Source organism: Clarias gariepinus, chromosome 5, assembly GCF_024256425.1.
Source record: "Clarias gariepinus isolate MV-2021 ecotype Netherlands chromosome 5, CGAR_prim_01v2, whole genome shotgun sequence".
In the NCBI taxonomy this organism is placed as follows: Eukaryota; Metazoa; Chordata; class Actinopteri; order Siluriformes; family Clariidae; genus Clarias; species Clarias gariepinus.
The window spans coordinates 30,053,328-30,065,155 of NC_071104.1; the positions used below are offsets into that span (position 1 = coordinate 30,053,328).

Genomic DNA, 11,828 nt, shown 5'->3' on the forward strand with positions numbered 1-11,828 from the left:
TACATTGACCAGCTCTTATGGGGCATAGCATGGGGCTGCATTGGCGTCACAGAAGCCTACTGGGCCAGTCTGCAGGGTCCCTCATGGTTCGTGTGATGCTCAGTATGATGTGATTTTGGTCCCCTAAATTTAGCTTGCATGCTCACAGGGAGAAAGAGCATGTCTCTGCTGGATGGAGCAGCAACAAACAGCTTTCATTGCAGGGTGTGAGAATATTAGAGAATATTAGAGAATAACAATTACATTCAGTACCATGTCTGTGTTATTGTATCTTAATATATAAAATGCATTCACACTTAGAGCAAATCATTATTACATTTCAAAGGAAGAGTTTACATGTTTAAATTAATAATAATAATAATAATAATAATAATGATGATGATGATGATGATGATGTCTGTTAAAGCCTCTCCAGCATTTTGCTCTTGTAAAAGAAACGGTTCTGCATTTTCATGCACAAATTCATGCATTTTTTATGCTTTTAAAATTTTTATCTTTAAAATAACTGTTCTATGATGTCATGTACACTAACACATGGTATAATGCACCTACCCTTGAACCTCCAAGTGTATTATCTTTATACACACACTTTGACAAGGTAAAAATACACCAACAACCATGCCATTCATGCTGTTTTGGGACTGGAGAGTGGTCTTATAATGCCACCTAGTGGACATTTACAGAATTCCAACATCATGAATTTCTGTGTTTAAAATAAATTTGACACTGACATAAGTTAAAGTTAACATTATATGGATTCATATCACATATACTGTGTATGGTCCTGGGGCTAAATTAAAACCTTCAGGCACTCTGCTCTGCAGCCTGTCATTGTGTTGATCTATGTAGTTTTATTCAGTATGAAGTAATAAGGGGTGGTTCAAGACTTCTGCACAACACTGTATGTCTTAGTTAGGCTACAATTACATGTTATCTCATCAATTACTCTCAGCCACAAATCAGTTTTATATCAGTTTCAGGCCATATGTAACCAACAACTATGATGGAATGTTGATAAAGATTGTGATTATGTAAAATGGTTTGTGCAATACAGGAATCTGAGTATGACTATATAAAACTAGGAGAATAAGTGAGTGGAAGCCCTGATGTCAGAGGGCAACCGGTGATCCAGGTCACCTTAAAGGTGTTTACTGGCTTTGAGTTCTTCTTCTCCAAGCCATCTTTATGGACCTTACTTTGTGAACGGGGCACTTTAGTGCCACAGCGTACGAAGGTATTCTAGACAATTATATACTTTCATCTATAGGGTAATTGAATGATGGAGGAGCCATATGTGGTTTTAAAGATTAAGTGTCCATATACTTTTAGCCATAAAGTGTGTTATATAGTGCAAGTATAACATAAAAAATGTGGTCTGTGTGATTTTATTAAAATGCAATATCACTGTAGTGTTTAATAGGTAAATTTAGGTAAATTATACAAAAATGGTTATTAAAATATAGATGAAATATACATTTGGCTAAGTCTCTCTTTTTACAATTCATTATCCATTTTGTTCCAGGGTATTTTTAGAATAAGGCATCTACTGCTTAGAGAGCTATGTGTTTATTGTGCTGGCATGTGCAATTATTATGTACACGGGATTGTGCAAAATAGAGACATACGGTATATATATAAATATAAATATATCCTTTTTTTAGCACAAAAATAACAATTTAATATTTTTTTCCACTGATCAAGCAGAAAATGTGTCCCATAAGGAACAACCCTGCCTGTAAGCTCAGCCAGTTAAGCCTCTGGGTTACTGATAAGAAGGTCAGTGGTTCAAGTCCCAGCTCCACCATGCAAATGTAGAGCCCTTGAACAAGGTTCTCAACGCTGTTTGCTTCAGGGACGCTGTATCCTGGCTGACCCTGTGCTTTGACCCCAGCTTCCTAACACGCTGGGCCTTGTGAAGAAAGAATTTCACTTTCACTGTGCTCTAATGTATATGTGACAAATAAAGGCTGCTTCTTGCTAAAGCAATGGAGAACATTTACAGTTAATAATGTTGCAGTGCTAGTCCGTATAGTTTTAGCTGTCTTAAGTGTGTGTAGCCCCAGTGTACCATCTAGTGTACTATTCAGCAATTACATATAAATTATTTACAACAAACAATAAATGAATCATAGTAAACAACCATGAAAATGTGTATTTACTAGAATAAGCAATGTAACAATGTCAACATTATTATTATTATTATTATTATAGTAGTTGTAGTTATAGTAGTGATATTGCTACTGCATTATATGTGATTCGAAAAGCAGTTCGAAACCTCAAAAGCTAGAGGCAGAATGCAATCATAAATGAAAACAACAATTTATCACTTGGCAAGAAAAATCCAACAATGCATTTTTCCGGGACAGACACATATATCAACCATCTTCACCTATCTTTAAATTGAAACAAAGTTACTATGGAAACAACCTCAGAAATACAGTAGAGTTTTATCAGAGTTTCTCCTCAAGGTGTATGTGTTCCATCATGGGGTCTTTTTTTTGTTTTTTTGACTTAACGAATTTGTAGGTCAGGAGAGCCGCTGTAATCACACCTGCAAGGGTGAGACCAAGAAGGACATACAGGGCCACCTCAGCATCTGTAGAAGATACCTCTAAACCAAGAAATTTCACATTCTTGTCCTCCTGATCTGGAGAGGGTGGAAGTGTGGGGGGTAGGCTAGTTCCTGTGGTAACAGAGTCAAAAGTGTAATGATGTTAGTGTCATATACAGTAATTGCTTTTCTTGTAAAATGAATATATATATTGGTTATCAATTGTTTTGATCATTTATTTCCATGTTCTATTTCACCTTCAGGTCCAAGGTTTTGACATTCATGTGGGCCCTCTGAAGGATCTATGAAGCCGTTGCAATTGATAATAGTAGCATAATGTGTGGCAGACTTCTTGGCTATACGTGGCAGGGTCGGGTCTGAACGATTCACGTAAAATAAACCAAATTTTTCTGCAAAACCAGTCGCCCACTCCAGATTGTCCATTAAAGTCCAGGCTGTATAGCCACGGATGTCTACTCCATCCAACAAATAAGCTAGAGAGATGCAAGAGAAATTATAATGCAATATTATACTCTTGTTACAAAACACTGTGTTTAATATTTAATTGAGTTCAATTTAGATTAACCTATTTATCTTATCGTTAAAAAAAGATAACACACATGTAGATAATAGATAAACACAGATCTTGACTCATGCACATAAACGGCTTTATCACTGGTTGTACCTTTCAAGGCCTGATTAATGTAGTTTTCATAATAGTGGATCCGGTGAATGTCATTTAGGTCCATGTCTCCTCTTTCAGAAATTCCGTTCTCAGTAATGTAAATAGGAGGGTTTCCATACTGTTCCTTAATGAAGTTCAAAATAATTCTAAATCCAACTGGGGTCTCTTTCAACCAAGATGATCCAGAATCCAGCCATGAACGGTCATGGATTGTTCCAACCCCCCTTATTTAAAAAAATTGTGAAAAAGCTTTGTTATTAAAGACATTGTCATGCTGAAACAGATTTGAGCCCATAATCCAGTGAAGGAAAATCGTAATACTACAGAGTACAAATCACTCTAAAGTTGTGTGGCAACAGGTTGTGGAAGGCCCACATATACAGTATAGATTAGTGTTACGTGTCATCCTATGTACTTTGGCCATACAGTGTATGTAATTAGAAGTTATGGGTGACAATGGCCATTGTTAAAAAGCTATGCAAGTTAATAAATTAAAGATAAATTGAAAATAAAAATAAAATTGTATTGAATTCGACTGTTACCTGTCTGCATCATAGTGTTGGAGGTTCTTGTAATCCAGGTTAAAAGCCAGCACAGTTGTGTAATGATTGAACCCAAAGTAATCATAGGTTCCTTTTATCCTTTTCACCTCTTCCGGGGTAAATTCTGGGAGGCTATATGTTGAAATACATCATTAAAGCTTTCTCTTTATATACTTTTTTCGTCTGCTGAAATGTAATAATTCTACTGAAGTGTGTTTTACCGTGATTTAGGCAGTCCAGCAGCCAAACTTCTCTCTCGAATTCTATTTTTCATCACATCGTTGTAATCACCATTAAATACAGGATGAGCAAACCAACCAATCTGGAACTGCATTATAAAAGAGAAGTGGCTCATAACCGTAGCAACCTAGCAGTACAGATTCACAGAACTAAGCTACTGAACTGGTTGAAATATATCCTTTGAATTCTTACCGCCACAACACGCATTGCTGCATCGTAATCCTCTTGTTTGTATGGGTTCCTAGGTTCTGCCCAGTCTGAGTTAATGGTGATACCAACAATGCCACCTTGTTTGGCTCTGTACTTGTCATTGTACAGATGCCAAGCCTCAGCATGGGCCTTCAGGAGGTTGTGAGCCACTTTATAAGGTGCTGTGCCGGGTCGAAGACTTATACCTAAACAGCATACAAGCATCTCAGTCAAATCAAAATGTTTTTGTATAACAGTATAGAATTCTAATGTCCTAAGTGTTCCAATTTTGGAAAACACACAGAACACTGTCTAAAACTGATTTAAATGACAATTGTTTAAATGAAAGAGGTTCTTCAGTATTTACTTCAATGGAACTTATTGGTGGAATATCTTTAATACTGTCGTCAAGATCATTAGAAGACATTTCTATCCATTATTTGTGTGTAATTCTGACCTGAAACCACTATATATGCAGACAAGGTAAACCTGTGGTTTGTATTAAAAGGTATAACCAACTTTTACCTTTATTCATAATACAAACTTTTAATCATACTTTACCTGGAGCGGCAGTGCCATAGCCATGTCCAATATTTGCAACATTGTAAGGCTCATTAATTGTAATCCAAAATTTTACTTTATTTCCTAAACTATTATAGACAACATCAGCATAATCCCTGAATCTTCCAACAATGGTATCATTCTCCCACCCTCCAACATTCTGCAAAGCTTGAGGGAGGTCCCAGTGATACAATGTTGCCTGTTGGTATAAAACAAGTTATTTGATGAGCAAATGTTTAGGACAAACTTTTTGTCTTTAATCTCTTATGTGAAACATTCAACCAGAAGCTCAAAAATTACACTGTAAATAATAATATTCACTAACTTTAAAACTTGTACTCACCTGTGGCTTTATGTTGACTGCCAAAAGGGCATCCACCAGCCGGTGGTAATAATTCAATCCTGCCTCGTTAATTTCCCTATTTGTTCCATCAGGCATAATTCTTGGCCAGGATATGGAGAAACGGTAGTGGTTGACCTTGAGTTTTTTAAGTGCTTCAACATCCTCAGTGATTTTATTGTAGCTATCACAGGCAACATCCCCATTGTCATCATTTCCCACCCTAAGAGGTGTGTGTGCAAATGTGTCCCAGATACTCAAACCTTTTCCATCTGCTCTCCAGCCTCCCTCAATCTAAATATCAACAACACAAACAAATATAAAAAATTAAGAGGTTTAACAAGTCAGAAGACATGCATCGAAACCAGTGGTTCTCACCCCGATCCTGGGAGACCTCCTGTGTCCTGCACATTTTAGTGTTTTTCCTACTCTATCACACTGACTTCAATCAAGAAAAGGTGTTTAATTAGCTGATTAGTGAAACTAGTTGTAGTGGGAGCTGAGACCAGACTAAAATGAGCATGGCAGGGTGTCCTTCAGGACCAGGGTTGGAAATCACTGAGCTAGGTAGGGTCATAAATTATAGCAATAATACAAAAAAATAAAGTGTGCAAGCAAGAGTATTCAGAACTCCAAAAATACACATTCTGTTTTAAATTATAAAGTATTAAATTGTATATAAAATGAGTATTACTGTATCTACTGTACAGTACTGTGATGGCAGTTTACCTGATAGGATGCAGTAGCTACACTCCATGCAAATCCTTCACGAAAATGGCCATACAGTGGCTTTTCCGCATTTGGTAGAGGGAAACCATTGTCTTTTATTACTTGATAATAATAATGAGCACTGCGTTTTGGAGTCCTTGGCCTATCTGGGTGTTTAAAATCCACATGGTGGAGGCCAAAGCCAACAGTGTAACCATTAAGCCACTCAAAAGAGTCCATAAGTGACCAAGCTGTATAACCCTTAAGTCGCACTCCATCCAAGTTGTGTGCTAGTAAAAAAAAAAGTCAATCGAATTAATTTTTCTGACTCTTACTACCTATAAATATGCAATATTGATATAATTTGCAATATTACCACACCTTTAAGAGCCTCATCAATGTAGGTCTTGAGGAAAAATATTCGATCTGTGTCATCAACTGTTGTACCCGTGTCTGTAGCCACTCCATTCTCAGTTATGTAAATTTCTGGGTCCCCATACTCCTCCTTTATCCAGTTCAGAAGTCTTCTCAGTCCCCATGCTGCTGCTTTCAACTCTTTCATCGCAGTGGCTTGAGAGTCTGACACATCGTCTACAGCAAGGTCCTGATCATACTCATAGGACTTAGGGGAAAGTCTAGTAGTCACATGACGTGCCATTCTGGTAGTGTAGGCATTAATGCAGAAGACATCAGCAGTGCCTTGGATATAAGCTTTCTCCTGATCAGTAAAAGATGGTAACCTGGACTCAGATGAGCCTTGAATCTCACTCTTGTTACCCACCTGCCATTTCATGGCAATAGGATAGTCTCCATTTTTGAAGATGGGATGTGCAAACCAACCAAGCTGGAACTGGAGAGCTCGGTCAGCAGCCAACACCTCTCGATGTACATTTGCATCTAGAGGTTCAATCCAGTCAGCATTTAGACTAATAGAAACAAGACCTTGTTGTTTTTGCCTGTATTTCATGTCATATGTATGGTATGCTTTAGCATGAGCCTTTAAAAGGTTATGTGCTATCCTATAAGGGGCATCTGCAGGTTTCTTAATACTGGGTGGAAACATTCCTAACCCATAGCCTACCCAAGCAATTGTATGGGGTTGGTTGAAGGTCATCCAAAACTTTACTCTGTCTCCAAATGTTTCATAGCAGAAATCACAATAGTCATTAAATATGTCAATCATAGTGACATTGTCCCATCCGTTGATGTCTTGAAGAGCTTGTGGGAGATCCCAATGGTGGAGTGTCACCATTGGTGTAATATTATATGTAATTAGACCATTTATTAATTGGTTGTAATAGTCAACTCCTTTCTTGTTTAAAGAATCTCTATAACCACTGGGGAAGATCCTAGGCCAGGATAAGGAGAATCTATATGTTTTTATTTTGAGAGCTCTCAACATGTACAGATCTTCCTCAATTTTATTGTAGCTGTCACAAGCCACATCCCCATTGTCATTGTTTTGAATGGTATTAGGCTTGTGGGAGAAACTGTCCCATACACTAAGACCCTTCCCATCAGCATCCCAGCCGCCTTCAATTTGATAGGCTGAAGATGAAACACCCCATTGAAATCCCTCTGGAAATGTCCCATAGTGATAAAGCTTCTTCTGAAATCTGGTTTGATGTGAGAATTTCTCCCAAACAACTTTTGATTTTGAAGGAACCTCAGATGGTGGCAGGCTAGAGCGCAATAAACGTTCTGGTTCTTTACCAGGAAGTTCTCCAAAAGAGTTTCCATCTATCTCTAGGAAACCATTTCTTTTAATCAACTGGGCTAAATAGTAGGCCGATGCTTTTGGGGTTCTGGGTCTGTTGGGATCCTCAAAGTCTACAAAATGGAGGCCAAATCTTTGGCTATAGCCTTGAGCACCCTCAAATCCATCTATCAAGGACTGTACAGTGAACCTCTGCACCACAACACTGTCAAAGTGAATAGCTGTATTGAAAAGAAAAAAAAGGATTTTTAAATTAAAAATCAATTTCCCATTACAATATAATTGTATTGTGAACATACACAAACAATATAATAAGCAATAGTAGACCTACCCCAACATGCTAAAACATTTTATTTCTTTTTTGATACAAAAATAATATAATCAAGAAACTCCTCATTTCTGTTTAATGTTTACTCAATTATCCCACTGTAATGAGTTTAATAGTTACCTTTCAGGGCCTCATTGCTGTATGCCTTAAGGAAGTCTATACGTTGTGTGTCATTAAGCAAATCTCTGCTGTACTCACTTGGCATTCCATTTCCAGTTATGTAAATGGGTACGGTGGTGACTGATATGTATTCTGTAGCAATATAGTTTAGTAAACGGCGAAGACCCCATGGCACAGTTTGAATTTCGCTTGATGCTGTCGTGGGCCAATTTGGGTCAATATGAGTCTGAAAGTCCCCAACACTATCGGGTCCAGGTGTACAACCACCTCTGCTTTCAGTGACAAGGCGGGAAGTGTGGTGATTTAGTCCAAAAAAATCTGCCGTACCTTTGATTCTTTGTTTCTCTGCTTCTGTAAAGACAGGAAGCTTGGCCACCTCCTTACCACATTCAACAATTTTCTGATCAATCTGATTTCTCAGCAAGGCTGGATAGTCTCCATCTACAAAAATTGGGTGAGCAAACCATCCCAGCATAAAGTTCAGGTAGCGCTCTGCAGCCTCTACATCCTGAACACTGGCAGGGTTTTTTGGTTCAGCCCAGTCTGCGTTAAGAGCAATGCCCACTCTTCCACCTTGCTTCATCCGATATTTATCGTTGTAGACATGCCAGGCCTCTGCATGAGATTTTATCATGTTGTGTGTCACCTGAAAGGAAGAACAAATACTTATTTATTTGCTCTCTTTTCATAACCCCAGCTTTTGTTTTGACAAATTGTCAAGCTTACCTGATAAGAAGCAACAGCTGGGTCTTTGATGGATGGAGGATGTTCGCCTGTGCCATACCCAAAGTTGCTAACCATCCAGGGACTGCTGAAGGTGTTCCAGGTCTTCACTCTGTCCCCATATCTAAAGAAGCAGAAATCAGCAAAATCTTTGAATGCCACCACAATTGACTCATTGGTCCAGCCTCCATAGTCCTGCAGGGCTTGTGGCAAGTCCCAGTGATGTAAGGTGACTGTAGGCTCTATACCTGAATGAACCAGTGTGTCAATCAACTTGTCATAATACAAAGCTCCTTTTTCAAGGAAACTTTCTTTTTGGCCTGTGGGGAAAATTCTGGCCCAAGAAATAGAGAACTGATAATGAGAAGAGAGCATGCCCCTAAGCAGGTACACATCGTAGTCTACTTTGTGGTAGCTGTCACATGCAAGGTCAGCAGTCTGCTTATTAAAGACTTGGCCATTATGTCCAAAACGGTCCCAGACAGTCTCCCCTTTTCCGTCCTCAGCCCAGCCACCTTCTACCTTGAATGACTCAGTGGAGATTGCCCATTGAAATCCATCTGGGAATGATCCATTCAGGAAAAGATCCCTCTCAGAAGTACTCTGAGTTCTGAATTTCTCCCAGACCTTTTGGTAAGAAAATGCAGATTTGCTTCTTTCCTTGCTGTCAGACTTTTGGTCATCACTCTGGAAACTATACAATATTAATGCAGTTAGTGCCTGATAGTGGTACATGTAATATGGAATGTGTTGCAAACATATAACATATATATTCTTATACACATTGATAAATTATACATGGTTTCAATGTACAAAGTTCACAGTGAATTGTCACTTTTTAAAAATATATTAATTCATGTTTACCTTACATCTCCCTCACTGTGCTCACCGAACAGGTCAGTAATATCACACCCGACCATGTGAAACTCTGGGTGTCTTAAAACTGAAATAAATAAATTAATTGAATTAAATAATTACATGCTATAGAGAATGTTTTTGACATGGTTATTTAAGTAAACACGGCCAAAGTATCTGGATTAAATATATTACTGGCTGTGATTCCATGCCAGGTAATAAATGGTAGAACCTTTGGCAGAGCAGTTAGATAAGTAATCTTATACCTTAACATTTATACATACAAGTGACCTGTAATTAAGAAATGATATTGTGACTGCTATTAGAATGTTGATTACATAAAATTTACAGTGACTTTTACCTTCAAAGACGTTACTCAGAGGTTGGAAATTGTTTTCACATTGCTTTATATTTAGCTGATACATGAGAATGTGTTGTTGACCAATGGTTTCCTGAAACCATTTAAAAAAATTAACAAAAAAAACATACAGTTGCATTATGATTATGTATAATCTCTATGTATTATCTTTGTCGAAAATTATAATACAAACACTGCTTATCACATATTTATGACCAGTTATTGTACAGTAAGTTATATGTTTTATGTTATTAAGTTATATGTATTTGATTCTTTTTCACCTTTACTGGTGTGTTTTTCGTTATCAAATTCAACTAAACATTGTTCCCTTTTGCTTACTTCCATATTTTTTCACATAATGAACAATTTACCTGCACATTTGTTAATTCTTCTTTTAGACTTGCTGTCATTTTGCAGTTGTATTCCAAGTGTACAGACAAGAAGTCTATATTTTTCTAAAAAGGAAACAACAAAGCAGTTCTGACACAGTTTGATCCATTGAATATATAGATTGGTAAATAAAAAAAAAACATTTCAAAATCATACCATGTCCATAGGAGATATTTGGTGAAAGGTAGTGACATCACTCCCTCTCATCCCAAGGGACACATGAACTCCTGAAAACAGTCAAATCAGTTTAGTTTTGTTCTGAATTATTACCCATATAGCAGATAAAACATGGTATAGGATTATGACAATAACATTATGATCGAATCAAATATGTTTTTGTGCAAATAATCTTAAAATCTTAAGATAATATAAAATGATCTTTAAAACTGTAAAAATATAAATTTAAATTATTTAAGTATGATTTAAGTATGATGAAATGCAATTCAAGCCATTACTGTAATTTAAACTATTGAGGTCACATGAAAAGTGTATTCCGTAACTTGCAAATGAATAACTTTATATTACAGAATATATATATTACAGTTATGCCGTGAATGTTTTTTCTAATACGTTTTTTTTTTATTTACTATTAAATTCCTTTCACCAACTCTTGTAAATTTAAGTAATTGTTTACATTTTAAATATATAATTATAAAATCCAAAACGTACCTTTAAACATATTATGATATCGTGTATACACGTCTGAATGAATTTGGAGAGCATGTTGAAGTTGCACCAAGTCGTTGAGCTCATGTACATAACTAAATGTTATGTACGAGTCAGCCAGATCTGCAAACTTTGTTAACACAAAATCTGCATAGTCCTTAAAGAGTTGCCCCACATCTGGGTTCTCCCAGCCTCCGTATCTGATCCTAAGGCTTTCAGGAATGGTAGAACGGTGGAGCTCAATTACAGGTTGAATCCCTGACTGGCTGAGTATCTTCATAAGGGTCCTGTAACAGGTCACCGTGTCTTCATGGGGCTGGCTGGGATCTCCAGTAGGAAGGATGTTTAACCAGGACAAAGGAACTTTATAATGTGTCACCCCTCGGTCCTGCAGGTACTGAAAGTATTCTGTAGACTCTGTTGGGAGTTGATCTCTGCAATCAAAGAGATCATCTGCATCTGAAGCTCCTGATGGCAGAATCTGACTAGCTAAAGGGTTCCTTTTCAATTCCTTTACAAAGTGGTTGGTTAAAGGGCCTGCTAAAAGCATGAAGTCCTGCAACTGTTCTCCATGACTGTAGGTCCAATACAAGTTCAACAGCCAAAGCAAGAGAAAATTTCCCTTCATGGTTATTTTCATGGTGAAGTCCATCAGCTTCACCATAGAAGGGTTTGAAAAATAAATCCTGTCAAAGACCTTTATATATAGATCACAGCCATGGGGTGAAAAAAATTATCTGTTTGGTTTACTGCATTGATAATAAAAAGGTAGACTATGAACTTAGATAAACCATGTCCACATTTTATTACATTCCAATTTTAAGTAGACAATTTTAATGATAATGCTCACATTGC

The 11,828-nt window shown here is 37.2% G+C and overlaps 1 protein-coding gene across 1 annotated transcript; it reads right to left on the bottom strand.

The window, feature by feature from the left end:
* Positions 1-1,369: 1,369 nt before the first annotated feature.
* Positions 1,370-11,628, bottom strand: LOC128524715 (lactase/phlorizin hydrolase). Its single transcript, XM_053497438.1, has 17 exons — positions 10,977-11,628; positions 10,464-10,534; positions 10,289-10,372; positions 9,921-10,011; positions 9,569-9,647; positions 8,708-9,398; positions 7,982-8,627; positions 6,198-7,754; positions 5,838-6,106; positions 5,112-5,402; positions 4,769-4,967; positions 4,211-4,413; positions 4,000-4,106; positions 3,779-3,910; positions 3,237-3,460; positions 2,809-3,045; positions 1,370-2,683 (listed from the first exon to the last, which is right to left on the bottom strand). Exons 1-17 carry the CDS (start codon positions 11,623-11,625, stop codon positions 2,451-2,453), a joined length of 5,763 nt encoding a protein of 1,920 aa, XP_053353413.1. The 5' UTR covers positions 11,626-11,628; the 3' UTR covers positions 1,370-2,450.
* Positions 11,629-11,828: the final 200 nt, after the last annotated feature.

What these genes read in the sequence shown, in the direction of transcription:
- LOC128524715 (XM_053497438.1), bottom strand. Translation starts at nt 11,625, where the DNA reads ATGGACTTCACCATGAAAATAACCATGAAGGGAAATTTTCTCTTGCTT. An exon ending in TAGCTACTGCATCCTATCAG is followed by an intron (nt 5,403 to 5,837) that starts GTAAACTGCCAT and finishes GTTGATATTTAG; the next exon opens with ATTGAGGGAGGCTGGAGAGC. An exon ending in CAACACTATGATGCAGACAG is followed by an intron (nt 3,461 to 3,778) that starts GTAACAGTCGAA and finishes TTTTTAAATAAG; the next exon opens with GGGGGTTGGAACAATCCATG.